Genomic DNA, 15709 nt, shown 5'->3' on the forward strand with positions numbered 1-15709 from the left:
TCCCCCACTTAAGGGAGAAGACAAGCAGCGTCTTCTATGACTTTTCTCTGGTCGAGACAATAACTCCATTAGCAGAGTTAAGAGTTTTTTTTATAATTTTACTTAATTAAGAAATATTTTTTTTATAAGATGTTAGATTGGGGAAATATATTTTATATCTAAGATTTTTTTGGTTTTTCGATTAGATTTTTTGGGTGAATCTTTTTTTGTCGATATTTGCTTGGTTGAGAAAATATTTTCTCATCCAAAATGTTTTTTTATAGAATGTTAGGTTGGGGAAATATATCTTATATCTAAGATTTTTTTGGTTTTTCGATTAGACTTTTTGGTTGAAATTTTTTTTGTCGATATTTGCTTGGTTGAGAAAATATTTTCTCATCTAAAATTTGTTTGGTTTTTCGATAAGATTTTTTTGGTTTTGAGTTATTTTATATTTATTTGGTTGAAGAAATATATTTCATATGTAAGATTTGCTTGTTTTTTTTATGTTTTTGGTTGAGAAAATATTTTTTTTATAAGATTATTTTGTTGGGAAAATATTTTTTCGATAAGATTTTTTGGTTGAGAAAATATTTTAAAGGTGAGATTTGTTTGGTTTTTCGATGAGATTTTTTAGTTGAGAAAATGTTTTTTTTTTCGATAAGAATTTTTGGGTGAGAAAATAATTTTTCGATAAGATTTTTGGTTGAGAAAATATTTTATAGGTAAGATTCGTTTTGTTTTCGTTAAGATTATTTGGTTGGGAAAATATTCTTTTGATAAGATTTGTTTGGTTGAGAAAATATTTTTTTCGATAAGATTTTTTGAATGAGAAAATATTTTTTTTCGAGAAGATTTTGTGGTTGAGAAAATATTTTTTTTCATAATTTTTTTGGTTCAGAAAATATTTATTCAATAAGAGTTGTTTGGTTTAAAAAAAATCTATAACATATATTTGGTTGAAAAAGGATTTATCGTTAAGATTAATTTGGTTGAAAAAAAAATATTTCTTCGATAATATCTGTTTGGTTGAGAAAATATTTTTATAACATTTGATTGGTTGCGAAAGTTCTTATTTATAATATATGTTGGTTGAGAAAAAAATATGTTTATGAAATTATATATCTTTGATGAGTAAAATGCTAATTTTTTTATATAATTGCTTTTGTAAAGAAAATATTAATAACAAATAGAATTATTTTTACTGGAAAATCTATTTTTAATTTAGAAAAGATGTCACGGAAATAACTTTTACTGGAAAATTAATTTCCTTGCATATTAATACATCATTTAAATATGTATATATATATATATATATATATATATATATATATATATATATATATATGTATAAATATATATATATATATATATATATATATATATATATATATATATATATAGTTAATCTGAATACACAAGCAAACCATACGAAACAAATATATATAAAAATATTACGCCATTTGAATAATCACATAGAAATATCTCAAAGTAAAGTTTATTCTTTTTAAAAAATTATAATTTTCAACCTATTTTGTGATTGTGTGTATATATATATATATATATATATATATATATATATATATATATATATATATATATATATATATATATATATATATATATATATATATTCTAAACTTTCGGCTCTCCTGAAGAAAATAATGAACTCCGCTAGTGAAATAGATTAGTTACCGATCAAAGACTACAGAAAACTGTTTGAGCGGGTAAGTTGAAAAATGGATATAGCGGCGAATGTAGGGGGACTATAGAATATGTATACCACACATTTTAAAAGAGAATTCGATGCTGTGACCACCATATATCAATGGAATAGTGTACTATCCCGGCATATAAGAGGAGAGAAGTCCTGAGTTAGGAATATTAAAGGAATAAAAGGGGTTGAGCTGTCTTGATTTAGAAATATAAGCAGGAATAAAAGGAGTTGAATGGTAAAAATAAGAAACTCATTTTCTATCATAATTGCACCTCCACAAGGAGCTAACAATGTGATGTTTCTCTTCAAAAAATGGCTGGCATCATAATATCCTATCATTCAAGTTTTTTATCTTATCTAGTGGAGTGCTTTTGCAACCCATCCCCCCCCCCCTATTTTTAACCCAGAAAATACTGCCACGCTTATAGGCCTACAGGTTTTCTGTATATCGTAGTTCGAAACTAGTCAACGGCCTAAAACATTTTATAGTGTAGCTTATTTAGGCCTATATGTGATAATTAATACTGTATCATGCTTGCCTGTATACATCCATATACTAGATGTATGATTATGTATAATTATAAATGAAGGCTTTCATATTTTTTTTTAGATATTGTTCCACCAGCGCATTTATTTTTAAAATCTGTGTCTATGTAACGATGCATTTAATTGTATGATTGTATGTACAGTTAGATACACGAATTCCAAGCACACCCTTTCTGCTCAGCGAATAAGAAAACAGATAAGTGTAAGGAGAGATGGCATCAGTGATAGGCAGGGTTACACACAGGAACTCTCCGCGCAGTAATAGTGTGACTGCGTGCACTTAAAGGCTTTTAAAGGCTGCTCATGAATGGCAGAGGCAAGGGACAGTGACATTGCCCTATCAAGCAGGACAATGCCCTAGAGACTGACCATATTACATATGATCAGCGTCCAAGCCCACTCTTCATCCAAGCTAGGACCAGGGAGAGCCAGGTAATGGCTTCTGATGACTCAGCAGGTAGCTGACCACAGAGCAGAGTGTACCGGGAACTCCTGCGTCCAACTGTACATATATCTACGTAGAAACTATAGGCAGTTTATTTTTCTAAGTGATGTCATATGCGCCTCCCCCCCCCTTGAACTACGTAACCTTTGACCTCGCTTCCATACTTTTCCGGAGAAAATGCAGATGATAATTTTCATTTCAATGCTTCGATATTAAAAATAGGACATTTTCAGTCTAATGTGTCAGCAATTTTTCTATCAGTATTTCTTTCTGTTTCTAATTAACATTATTTTTTTCATCTGTGTTTTTTTATGTTTCGTCGAATGACATATTTTACAGTTTCATGAATGCGAAATTGGTTAGGTCATTTGTATCCCGTGATTCATTGTGTGATAAATTTAACAAAGTTGCTGAATAATCGATTCACAAATGAATGAAAAAGGTCGTTTTTTATTACATGTTATGCACATATATATTTCATCATCATCATCATCTCCTCCTACGCCTATTGACGCAAAGGGCCTCGGTTAGATTTTACCAGTCGTCCATATCTTGAGCTATCAATTCAATACTTCTCCATTCATCATCTACCTCGCATTTCATAGTCCTCAGCCATGTAGGCCTGGGTCTTCCAACTCTTCTTGTGCCTTGTGAAGCCCAGCTGAATGTTTGGTGAACTAATCTCTCTTCGAGAGTGCGAAGACCCTTTAGGGTTGTGGTGGCCTATTGGAAACGTACCCGCCAGGTGATCAGGCGGCCTGCAGTTCGAGTCCCGCTCAAGTTTGATAGTATTTTGTAGTGTCTGCTACCCCACTATCCATGTATGGATGGGGGTTTGAGGAAGCCTATGGCCTACCTGCAGAGTCATCAGCAGCCATTGCCTGGTCCTCCCGGGCCCTAGCTTTGGGGGCAGAGAGGGCTCTGGCACTAATCATTATGTATATATAGTCAGTCTCTAGGGCATGGTCCTGCTAGATAGGGTATTGTCACTGTCTCTTGCATCTGCCATTCATGAGCGGCCTTTAAACCTTACAGTGTACTCTGTGAGGTAGACCGACAGCGCTACATCCGTATGGGTATGCCACATCCGTTTAACACACGGTTCCTTAATACACTCCCCCCCCCCCCTCTAATGGGGGAGAACATGTCTGTAAATAATGCAATATATCATTAAGAATGTCTGTAAATAATGCAATATATCATTAAGAATGTCTGTAAATAATGCAATATATCATTAAGAATGTCTGTAAATAATGCAATATATCATTAAGGATGTCTGTAAATAATGCAATATATATAATTAAGAATGTATGTAAATAATGCAATATATAATTAAGAATGTCTGTAAATAATGCAATATATATAATTAAGAATGTCTGTAAATAATGCAATATATCATTAAGAATGTCTGTAAATAATGCAATATATCATTAAGAATGTCTGTAAATAATGCAATATATCATTAAGAATGCCTGTAAATAATGCAATATATATAATTAAGAATGTCTGTAAATAATGCAATATATAATTAGGAATGTCTGTAAATAATGCAATATATAATTAGGAATGTCTGTAAATAATGCAATGTATTATTAAGAATGTCTGTAAATAATGCGATTTATAATTAAGAATATATCCTATTTCATTCGAAAAACTAAAATCAAATCGAAATTGAATAACAAGTTAAGAAAAAATCCTTGAAAGAAATTGTCCGAAGAATCTACCAGTAATTACAAGAAATGTGTTCTATTTCGTACCTTTCATAAACGTAAACCCGTTTAGAAATCTACCTAATTCTACTCCTTCCATTAAAAAAAATAAATAAATAAAATTAAGAGAGCCATGAGAATTAAGTTTTTCAAAAACCTGCTATGCTCTATGAACAGGAATTCCTACCAGTTTAAAGCTGGCTTGATTTGATTAATAAACTACTAATATATCGAGATTTATTATCAGCTTATTTTTTTTTTATGATTAATATGGTCCTTTACAAATGTCTTACTTTTAGAGCAGTAAGCAGTTAGTTCGGACTTCCTCGAATTATTATTATTATTATTATTGTGATAGTGTTTTATACTTTGTACATATTATCTGTACTTGTGTTGTGATATATTAAAGACAAATTGTGAATGATATGGTCTTCATCACCTTCCTATTGATATGTCCCTTTCCCAGTTACTGACGGATTGTCCAAATGACGAGAAGAAGATAATAAGAACAATAGAAAAAGTTAATTATAAGATTAACGCCACTGAGGCAGCAATCACTTTTAATAAAACCTGCTTAAAAGAGGGTCTACTCCCGAAATATTGTTATTATTATTATTATTATTATTATTATTATTATTATTATTATTAGTAGTAGTAGTAGTAGTAGTAGTAGTAGTAGTAGTATTGCCTTTTTTAAGATTAAAGTGGCTTAATACCAGCACGGCCATTAAGTGGCCTGGTGTGGAGCTATGGTTCCTGGCTTCAAAGGTGGAAAAAACATCGGTACTTCCTCTGATAAAAACAATAGGAAAAAGAATGAAAAGTAAATAAGAAAGCATAAATATAAACAAAATAAACTGAAAGATAAACGATTAATCCAAGTTGACACTAATGAGAAACAATACAACTTTTCCTAACTCAAGTTCACACTTGGAAAGTTAGTCCCGGAAAATAAAATAGTTTGCGAAATGTTTGCAACTGGTTGAAAGAAACTTTCCAAAAGTTTCATTGGAAAAAGAAGCAGATATTTTAAGAATTATACTTTACAAACAGTTCAAAACTACCTAAACAACTTGCTAACATAAGACCAGTTCACACTTGGAAAGTTAGTCCGGAAAAAAATTGTTTGCGAAATGTTCACAACTGGTTAAAAGAAACTTTCCAAAAGTTTCATTGGAAAAAGAGGCAGATATTTTAAGAATTATACTTTACAAACAGTTCAAAACAACCCAAACAACTTCCTAACATAAGACTTACTGATTGATAAGGTTTGCAACTGGTCAAAAGAAACTTTCCAAAAGTGTCATTGGAAAAAGAGGCAGATATTTTAAGAATTATACTTTACAAACAGTTCAAACGACCTAAACAATTTCCTAACATAGACTTATTGATTGATTCCCGCCTATACCCTCTCCTAGTTAGGGAGCATAGATATGTGGGTGGGGAGAGAGTTCTGGGCTGGCTCCGCTAACGTTCTAATAATTACCTCTTTAGACAAAATTGTGACTGAGTTCAGAAACTTTAAAGTTTTCAAATTTTAGACGAGGTCGAAAATTGCGTTCATTTACATATAACCTTCACAACAGCCTGGTTATTCATTTCAAAACTTTCCTATTTTATTAAGTAAAAGTAAAAGCATATTAGTTTTTTATCATTGATAGCATTCGAAATATGGCTGTACATCATTGAAATTGTAAAATTTTCCTTTTTTCTCTAAATCTTGCATTTAATGTATGAAATATCAAAGGAACTCTATGATATCTGCTTAAGAAAAGCTGTGATATACCTTTTTTAATATCCCTATTGTTTATTGGCGTTTTGCTTGCATATAATCATATGTACGTAATTATTTCCTTATCAGTTATACCTATCTGCTTTGTAATTCATTCACAAATCAAAGGTCTTCATAATTCATTCACAAATCAAAGGTCTTCACAATAGATCCTTTTTATCCATTAGAATCTTAATTTTACAAAAAAAAAAAACTTTTTATTACGAAAATATACTAAGGTCTTAAGCTAAACGAGACCAAAGGACCGATAACCCATTGGCAAGTTTACAATGTCTAACAACTAACTCCAACTTGTTTACGTTCTAGTTGAGCCCTGATGTAGAGGACAGTTCATGGACAATATATCCCAGCAAACAAAAGTCAGACTACTTCTGAATTTCCTCAAACCGTTTCACGAACGTGTTTGACAACCAAATGCCCCATTCCCACGCTCGAACGTCACTGCAAACACGTATCTGTCGAACCGCGTTCGAAGAGCCGTTCGATCGTTTAAACCTCGCTTAAGGCATCGTAAAAACTTTTACAGAGTAGGCCTATGTCACGTAAAAACCAGTTATTCCATGAAGTTGATTATGGAAAGGTAATTAATATTCTATATTGTTCACATAGCTTGAGAATAATTGGAAAAACACATGACCCAATGCTTTAAGTATTGTAAGCAATATTTGTTTGTTCCGACAAATTAAGCAAGAATTAACATTTATGGCTGTGTATATTCAGACAGATTGAAGAATACGAGTATTTTGAATATCAAGAAGTCGTGTATGGTTGCATAATCAATGTATGTATGACATGAACTCTATTATCAAAGCAATATTTATTTTGAATGATATAAGTAAATCTTCGTATATCGTGTAGCTAACAAATCGTATTGACATAATAGTTACAGATGGTCTCAAATGATTGGAACCAAGATATATGTCAACTGAGGTTATGAGCTTTCAAATATGTGGCCCCAAGACTATACAATAAGCTCCCACTAGGCACCCGAAAGACTGATTTATTAAGACTTTCAAGAAGAAACTGAAGACTTGTTTTTTTAAGTGCTTCGATAATGTGGATTTGACAATAAACAAGCAATATACGGTGTGATATGCTGAATGCCTTGGAATATATACGATAAAATTAAATATGAAAATTCTTATAGAGAATGGGGTTCCCCTACAGTTTAGGACTTTAAAAATAGCCCGTAAAGTAAAGTAAGTTAAAGTAGGAATACTATAAGGCATGTATATTTATGAGTTCTGATACAAAGGGCCTCGGTTAGATTTCGCCAGTTTTCTCTAGAGCATTTAAATCAATACTTCTCCATTCACCATCTCTTACTTCATGCTTCATAGTCCTCACCCATGTAGGCCTGGATCTTCCTACTCTTCTAGTGCTTTATGCAGCCCAGTTAAATGTTAGGTGAATACTGATAAAAAATTGGGCCTATTGCAATCTGTCAAAACAGACTCACGTGTGCTTACTCGCAATATTGTCTTGCAAAGAACGGCACCGTGACTGTGTATTGTGATCACAAGTAATTTTCTTATCTTTAACTGACAGTTTAGAGTGACTGACTGATTGATTGAGTGGATTGCTGTTGTGTAACTTATTCACAGTTCTTATACGTTGGTTTATTCTTATACTGTTATAATTCTTATGCGCAATACTCTGCAGTAAAGCCGATGTAGTGAACAGTATCACGGTAAACGAATTCAAGAATAAGTTAGACGAGATCATAAAAACTTTCTAAACTCTCTCTCTCTCTCTCTCTCTCTCTCTCTCTCTCTCTCTCTCTCTCTCTCTCTCTCTCTCTCTCTCTCTCTCTCTCTCTCTCTCTCTCTCTCTCTCTCTCTCTCAAGTTCATACAGACATTTTGAATCAATCCATCGTGTCAAAATTGCTGGAATATGTAATTCTTTAACAACTAGTTAAGTAATTTTAGAAGAATTTAAACATTGCCTGGTAGCAAAGAAAGAATACATACAATTACAGCTGTATGTTTTGGTGCAAAATACCTACTATTAATAATGTATTAGAACACATATAGCATCCAGATTTTACTTTATATCAGTCGTGCGTGAATTCCTACTTGATTCACGAAGCTTTTGAGTATAAAATATTTCTTGGTTGACAGAAACTAACGTGTACGAATTGAAAAATTCTCTCATCACAGGAACCATTTAGTAGAGGGGTTCCCCAGGGGAGCGTTCTAGTCCCACCCTATGTTGTATCTCTAACATTGGTGTATTAAAAGCATTGTAGAGATTTAAATTGAAGTTCAAACTATTTTCGGATATCACATAATTTCACTACTCCATAAATGACATCGATGATACAGCTGGAAATTTAAACCATGGTATTACTAATTTTAGGAAATGGATGACAGTTAAATAACTGAAACTAGATGTAAATAAAACTGAGTTTATTGTGCCGGGAAATAAAACAATTCAAGAACACGTGGTGACTTCCAAATCACTGGGCTGTCATTCGTTTGTCAGTGCTCAAAGAGATAATGTAGGAAGAATCATTGGATATTATCTTTAAAATATTTCTTTTCTAAAGTAGTGTTTAGATGAATATTCTGTTAGGAAATTCTATTAACTGTTTTATTACCAAAATTGATTACTGTAAGCCTATTACAACCTACTCAAAGTTTAATTCAAGAAGTTACGGAATAATGAACATAAGAGCAATATTGGTAAAAGATGTTCCACCTGAGAAATGATTAGGCCTACCCCTGTAGTGATCGAACTATATTATCTGCCTATTAAAACTAGAATCAATGTTGAGACGTGTAATGGCGCATCAAGTTATAATAACTAGACATACAAATTATATATAGAATTGCTTCACATCATAAAGCCAATAATAGTTAAGGCATAGGCCTATTTACTGTAGGTTCTAGGGCTTTTAAATATGCGACTCAAGATTGCATATTAGGCTCCCACTAGAGTGTAGGCCTTCGAAGAACTGGTGATATAAAGGCTTTCATGAAGTTGAAGATTTTCTTATTCATGAAATATTAAGATGCCTTGGAGTTGATAATTACTGCCAATCATATGGTACTCTGAATACGTAAGTTATATATATATATATATATATATATATATATATATATATATATATATATATATATATATATATATATATATATTTATATATATATATATACACACACACACTAGCGGGTCCACATCTCTGTATGTAAGCTATTTCATAAACACGTGAGGAACTTGGCCAACAAGATTTAAGGCTATTTTTTCCACCTTATAATATATGGCAGATTGTCTTGATTTTAATACACATTTTTTTATAGACTTTTTAATGTTTAATGTAACTTTTTTAAATATTTTTTATATTGTGTGATTTAACAAAGTTGATCGGCCTAGATTTTTTTTCTTTTAAGTAGAGCGCATTAGTATTCTGATATTGGTTCTCATTAAATTTTCCTTAAATAAGCTTTTTAAAGAAGTCATTATATTTTTTAATTGGTATTTATTTAATATTAGTTATTATTATTTATTCATATTGTATAAAATCGATTTAACTATCTCTAAAAGTCGACAATAATGAGACACCTCACCAAATGACGCATGTCGTCTCTGAAGTGTCAACAACAATGGCTTCTGCGGAGCAGGACGATGATATTTTAGACAACTGGGAGGACATAGAAGAGAACCCGGTGATTAAAACCTGCTATTTTTGTGACTAATCATCTTATCTATACGTGCGAATTAATATATTCAGGAGATTTAAGCTGTTAGTGCTTAAAATGAGTGTCATTTGGTACCAGTCTCGTACTCTCCTTTCTATCCTGGTGGTAATTTCTCTTTTTACTTTTCTCGTCGTGTCTTTTACGCCGGGGAAATAACGTGTACACGACTGTGATTATATACACTCTTTTATTTGATTTAACTTTGTACGTTTAACTTTAGGGCTACGGTAGTTGTGTGGGCTAGTAAAGAGGAGGTTAGTGGCGTAGCCTAATTACAGGCTACGGGGGTACTGACCCCTATTTTGTAGCTACTTTGCCATACTCGGTGCTCACGTTTCATAAAATGTCTATTTCTATATATGCAAGTGAATTATTCCAGCCTGTAGGTTTAGAGGTCAACTACATATAGGATATACTTCCGTAGCTGCTTTCGGAGCCGATGTTGATCTCGAATACCATAGTTTTAGCTTTGGTTTGGTTGGCATGTTTTTTTTTTTTATTTACTTACTTGGCATAGTGTTCTCGGAGCCGTTGTATATCAGCGGCCAGTTCCTCCCGTGTGGATTAAAAATGGACGTCAACTAACCTAAACTCTCCCCCCTAACCTAACCTACAAGCTGTGTCCTTACCTACTTACCTAACGGTGGGGCTAACACCCCCTGCGACCCCCCTTACAACGCCATATCCTAAATTAGCCGTAATCATACATTTAGGTGGCCGCTATCATGCATACACCCGTTTATTTAAATACTTGGCTAAGTGATCTCGATTTAAAGATTATACGTAGCCTTTGTACATTGACGGCCAGGGCCTCCTGTGCATAGAATATGGGAATTTCCTTCGAATATCTAGTGCATAAGCTGTGGCCTATGCAAAACCCGTGTCCGTTGTACTGCAAAACTAATACGCAAGAAAACCATCCTAACCTAAGAGCCGTGCCCGTATCTACTTGTTTACCGGGGGCCTGCGAACCCCCCCCCCTTACATTGCCGTATTCATAGCTTACCCTGTGTTTGGTTCCCAGGACGCTTCACTCCTTGCAAGGTAACTCTAAATCTATTATCCCTTTTACCCCAAAGGACGTACTGGTACGTTTCACAAAAGCCATCCCTTTACCCTCATGGACGTACCGGTACATCCTTGCAAAAAAATGCTACTTTTTTTTTTTTCATATTTTTGAAAATTTTTTGAGAAAATTCAGGCATTTTCCAAGAATGAGACCAACCTGACCTTTCTATGACAAAAGTTAAGGCTATTAGAGCAATTTAAAAAAAATATACTGCAAAATGTGCTGGGAAAAAAATAACCCCCTGGGGGTTAAGGGTTGGAAATTTCCAAATAGCCTGGGGGTAAAAGGGTTATGTAAAGGGAATCAATTTTATGAGATATACGATTTTTCACCTGTCTTAATGAATTACCCTTACCCCATAATAAAGTCAACACAGTATAGCTGTACTATACTTACATTACTCTAAGTCACTGAAGTGTGGATTTTGGCACAAACTATTTGAACACTGCCAAAATAACATGAGCTTGACATTTTGTGTTGATATTCCATCAACATTACACTTGAAACAAATGGTGAAATAATCGGCGAGGAGTCCTGTCCCATTTAGATAAAATGTAAACTCCTTTTCCAGGGTAAACTTCTTAACGATTAACAGTTTTGGATTGATCGATTTGTAAAATAAATCACAAGTCTTGGATCGAACTTCTTCGCTCGTGAAGTGATGCGTTTCCATCTTCGCGTCCCCGGTGCTAAAGTGGGCATCTCTGACCCACACTTGATGCTCCCATTACCCTGTTCGAATTTTCGTCGTCATCATCTCCTCCTACGCCCATTGACGCAAAGGGCCTCTGTTAGATTTTGCTAGTCGTCTTTATCTTGAGCTTTTAAATCATTACTGCGCCATTCATCATCTCCTACATCGAATTTTAGAAATATTGAATCCTGGTTTTTAAAAAAAAGCCCGTCAGCAGTTTCCCGTGTTAAGCCGGATCCGATTGGTTCGTTTAAAATTACCGTGCCCACTGATTAATTTAATAGTCATCCGCTAAATTGTCGGTGAATTGATCAAGATATCCACAGAGAAATTTAGGAACTACAGGAGAGAAAGTGCGTATCAAGGTACTGACCTCGTTTGACATAAATTTCAAGGCAAATTTGATGATTAATAATTAGAATAATAGTAATGATAATAATAGACCTATGAAGGACAGGCATACCCTTGCACTCTTTGCTAATACTATACCAGTTTGAATTGTAAGTTAAGCCTTTACTGGTGAATCATTTACTATAATTATTATTATTACTTGCTAAGCTACATCACTAGTTGGAAAAGCAGGATACTCTAAGCCCAGGGCCTCCAACAGGGAAAATAACCCAGTGAGGATAGGAAAAAAGAAAAAGTAAAATATTTTAAGAACAGTAACAACATTGAAATAAATATTTCCTGTATAAACTATAAAAACTTTAACAAAACAAGAGGAAGAGAAATGAGAGAATAGTTTGCTTGAGTGTGTACCCTCAAGAAAGAGATCTCTAACCCAAGACGGTGGAAGATCATGGTACAGAGGCTATGGCACTACCCAAGACTAGAGAATAATGGTTTGATTTTGAAGTGTCCCTCTCCTAGAAGAGCTGCTTATCATAGCTAAAAGAGTCTCTTCTATCCTTACCAACAATTACAATGTAGTAATTAACCCCTTGAGAGAAGGATTGTTTAGTAATCTCAGTGTTATCAGGTGTATGAAGACAGAGGAGAATATGTAAAGAATGTAGTGTAGGCCAAGGGAAAATGAACAGAGAGAAGAAACCAATGTACTACTTTTTGGCCCGTCAAAGGACCCCATAACTTTAGCGGTAGTATCTCAACAGGTGGCTGGTACCCTGTCCAACTTACTATCTTAGGAGAGTCCCCAAACCTTCAAGTCCCACAAAGGGCTAAAGGGGAAGCTTCCGGTGATGTGGAGGGCTAATGCAAAAGCCTGGATAATGAGACAGTTTTTCGTAGGGGTGTGACCTCTGGTTTGGTCCGGCTATTAGAAATAATCTGCAAGAGAATCACCTCCCTCTGAAATGACTGCTGGTATTGGACAGCGCCCTTACTCGCCCTTCTGGCCTTGAGGATGATATCCTTCTAGAGTATTCCTTTATTAAGGTTCTCTTCCTTCCACCTAACACCACTCCCCTCTCCTCCAGTCCATGAACCAGCAAGTGATTTTGAATTTAAATGAGCCCTATAGGAAAGAGCTGTTTAAAAATCACTGACAGCACACACCTCGCCCATATTGAATTTTGGATGGCGCATTTTGATACTGTGATATGTCTCGGACTCATCGATCAAGCTTGGCAGGAGGTTTTGAGAAGCTTCTTGAACTCTTCGTTGAATAAGCTGGGGCTTGATGCCATCTCCGCACAAGACTTCAAGGGATTTGACGTAGGCTTAGCTGAAGACGAAGCCGAAACCATTGACGATCTTGAACCTTTTCCGCAACCTGAGGTTGAGGAAATTGTTTCACTCGCGAGGTCCCCGGGGCTGGTTGTCGATGAGGACAACAGTAGTGAGCTTCTCGATGAGCTCCAAGAATAGTTTACGACGGATGACCTGAAGGAGTTTGAGGCCATGCAACTGAACATCGTTTAGGGACAGTTCTCTGGCAACGAGGAGGAGGACAGATACGACCATGACAACAGCAGAAATTAAGGAGTTACTTTTTTCTTATCATAAATCGGTAGATTTCATGAAAAGGATACACCCCGAAAAGGTTCACACAGGTCGTCGTCTTGCGTAGTTTAATGACATTTTAGGAACATTTTAAAAAGTAGGCAAAAACAAGCTTCCTTGTATCGTTATTTTGCAGAGGCCATTCATTAGTAAGCCAAGATGAAAGTCAAAGTGATCTGAAAAGAAGAGAAGTGGAAGTGAAGAAGAAATTGATGAAATTTAGAAAGTGCAAAATGTAAAGTAGATAAAAATAGAAAAAGCAAAAAAAAGGAAGTTTAATTATAAGTGTTTCGTAAAGTTAAGTGTTAATGTTTTCTGCCAATTGTTAGTGTTTTCTGCCGTTTGCCCCCCTTCTCTACGGCCACTTACGATTTTGGACATCATCTCGAAAATTAAGGTTTCACATTTTCGTATTTTTCATTTATAATTGCATCATGTTCTTATATCTACTTCATTTACAGGTATTAAGGGTTAGGTTATTTATATTGAATGATTCGAATGAATTTGGCTCTATTTCATTCTGGTTTTACCTTTATTATAAGATTTAATTTGGTGTTTTCGTAGGCCTAGGAACGAATTAGGCGATTTACATGTTAACCCTTTTACCCCCAGGCTCTTAGGAAATTTCCAACTCTTAACCCCCAGGGGGTTATTTTTTCCTCAGCACATTTTGTAGTATATTTTTTTTAAATTGCTCTAATAGCCTTAATTTTTGTCATAGAGAGGTCAGGTTGGTCTCATTCTCTTGGAAAATGCCTGAATTTTCTCAATAAAATATCAAAAATATGAAAAAAACATTTTTTATAGCATTTCTTTGCAAGGACGAACCCGTACGTCCATGGGGGTAAAGGGATGGCTTTGGTGAAACGTACCAGTACGTCCTTTTGGGGGTAAAAGGGTTAAACATGACTCGTTATGCGAAAAAATCATGTTACGAAAGCCACTCCAGAACGAATTAATTTTGTATCCTGATGTGCAGTATTACTGTAATATTTAATACTGTACTTCAAATGATGCCTTGTTCCTAAATATAATCCAGTGACACTTGTTTGGAATCTTTCCAAAGAACGTCATTACCTAATATGACTCGCACACTAAACTATGGCCTTTGATCATACATTAGATAATTATTACTGTAATAGAAATGAAGTAGAAAATTACTTGAAAAAATTTTCATTCTTTAGTCTTGGGTAGTACCATAGCCTCTGTACCATGGCCTTCCACTGTCTTCGGTTAGAGTTCTCTTGCTTGAGGGTACACTCGGGCGCACTATTCTATCTTATTTCTCTTCCCCATGTTTTGTTAAAGTTGTATAGTTTATATAGGAGATATTTATTTTAATGTTACTCTTCTTAAAATATTTTATTTTCCCTTTTTCCTTTTCTCACTGGGCTATTTTCCCTGTTGGAGCCTTTGGGCTTGTAGCATCTTGCTTTTCCAACTAGGGATATAGCTTAGAAAGTAATAATAATTATAATTTGTGCAACACTATTAATTTGAAAACACGATAGCTTATGTAATATGCATGGAAAGGCATAGATTAGACTAAACTTTTAATAAGATTAATATCTGTTACAATCTTGATAATTGTATACGTATGGTTAAAATAGATTTGCCCCTTTTTGCAGCGTAGAACAACACATACATGCACTCATATTCATTTTCTTTCCAGGCTGTTTTAGAAGAACAACTAGAAAAATTAGCTCTGGAAAGGGCAGCACAAGCGCAGTTACGAGTTCACGGGTAAGCCTCTCTAGTTTTTTTCCCTTCTTGATTTTATTAGAAAATAATGTGCACAAAGTGTATAGTACAGTAGTGAATTGTTGGTTAACATTAGGCCTATTTACGAATGTCATGGGTACTCCATCAGTAAGTATCCCAAGCCAGTCATTTTAGACTTAAAATGAACTGGAAGACTAGCAGACCCTTTGGTTGAGCAGCCAACTCTTGACGGAATCCGAAAGTCATTTGTTATATGATAAATTATTTCTCATAGCTAACAGCCATAACTAGATGTAAGGGTGGTTCCCATTTAAAACTGAAATAAAGTTATTCATCTAGTAATACTTGAACTGTAAATAAGCTGCACT

At 34.3% G+C, this 15709-nt stretch overlaps 1 protein-coding gene across 5 annotated transcripts in view; it reads left to right on the top strand.

The window, feature by feature from the left end:
* Positions 1-15709, top strand: part of LOC137628735 (SUZ RNA-binding domain-containing-like) — a 252206-nt gene that overhangs the window by 178118 nt on the left and 58379 nt on the right. For 3 of the 5 annotated variants that reach the window (XM_068359911.1, XM_068359912.1, XM_068359910.1), the window contains exons 1-2: positions 9760-9858; positions 15292-15362. In XM_068359911.1, the coding sequence (XP_068216012.1) occupies positions 9763-9858; positions 15292-15362 (167 nt within the window). In that variant the 5' untranslated portion in view covers positions 9760-9762. Of the gene's footprint in view, positions 1-9759; positions 9859-9933; positions 9997-15291; positions 15363-15709 lie in introns of those variants that run through there. The other 2 variants (XM_068359915.1, XM_068359914.1) reach the window with 2 other exon arrangements.

This window comes from Palaemon carinicauda, chromosome 36 (assembly GCF_036898095.1).
Source record: "Palaemon carinicauda isolate YSFRI2023 chromosome 36, ASM3689809v2, whole genome shotgun sequence".
Classification (NCBI taxonomy): domain Eukaryota; kingdom Metazoa; phylum Arthropoda; class Malacostraca; order Decapoda; family Palaemonidae; genus Palaemon; species Palaemon carinicauda.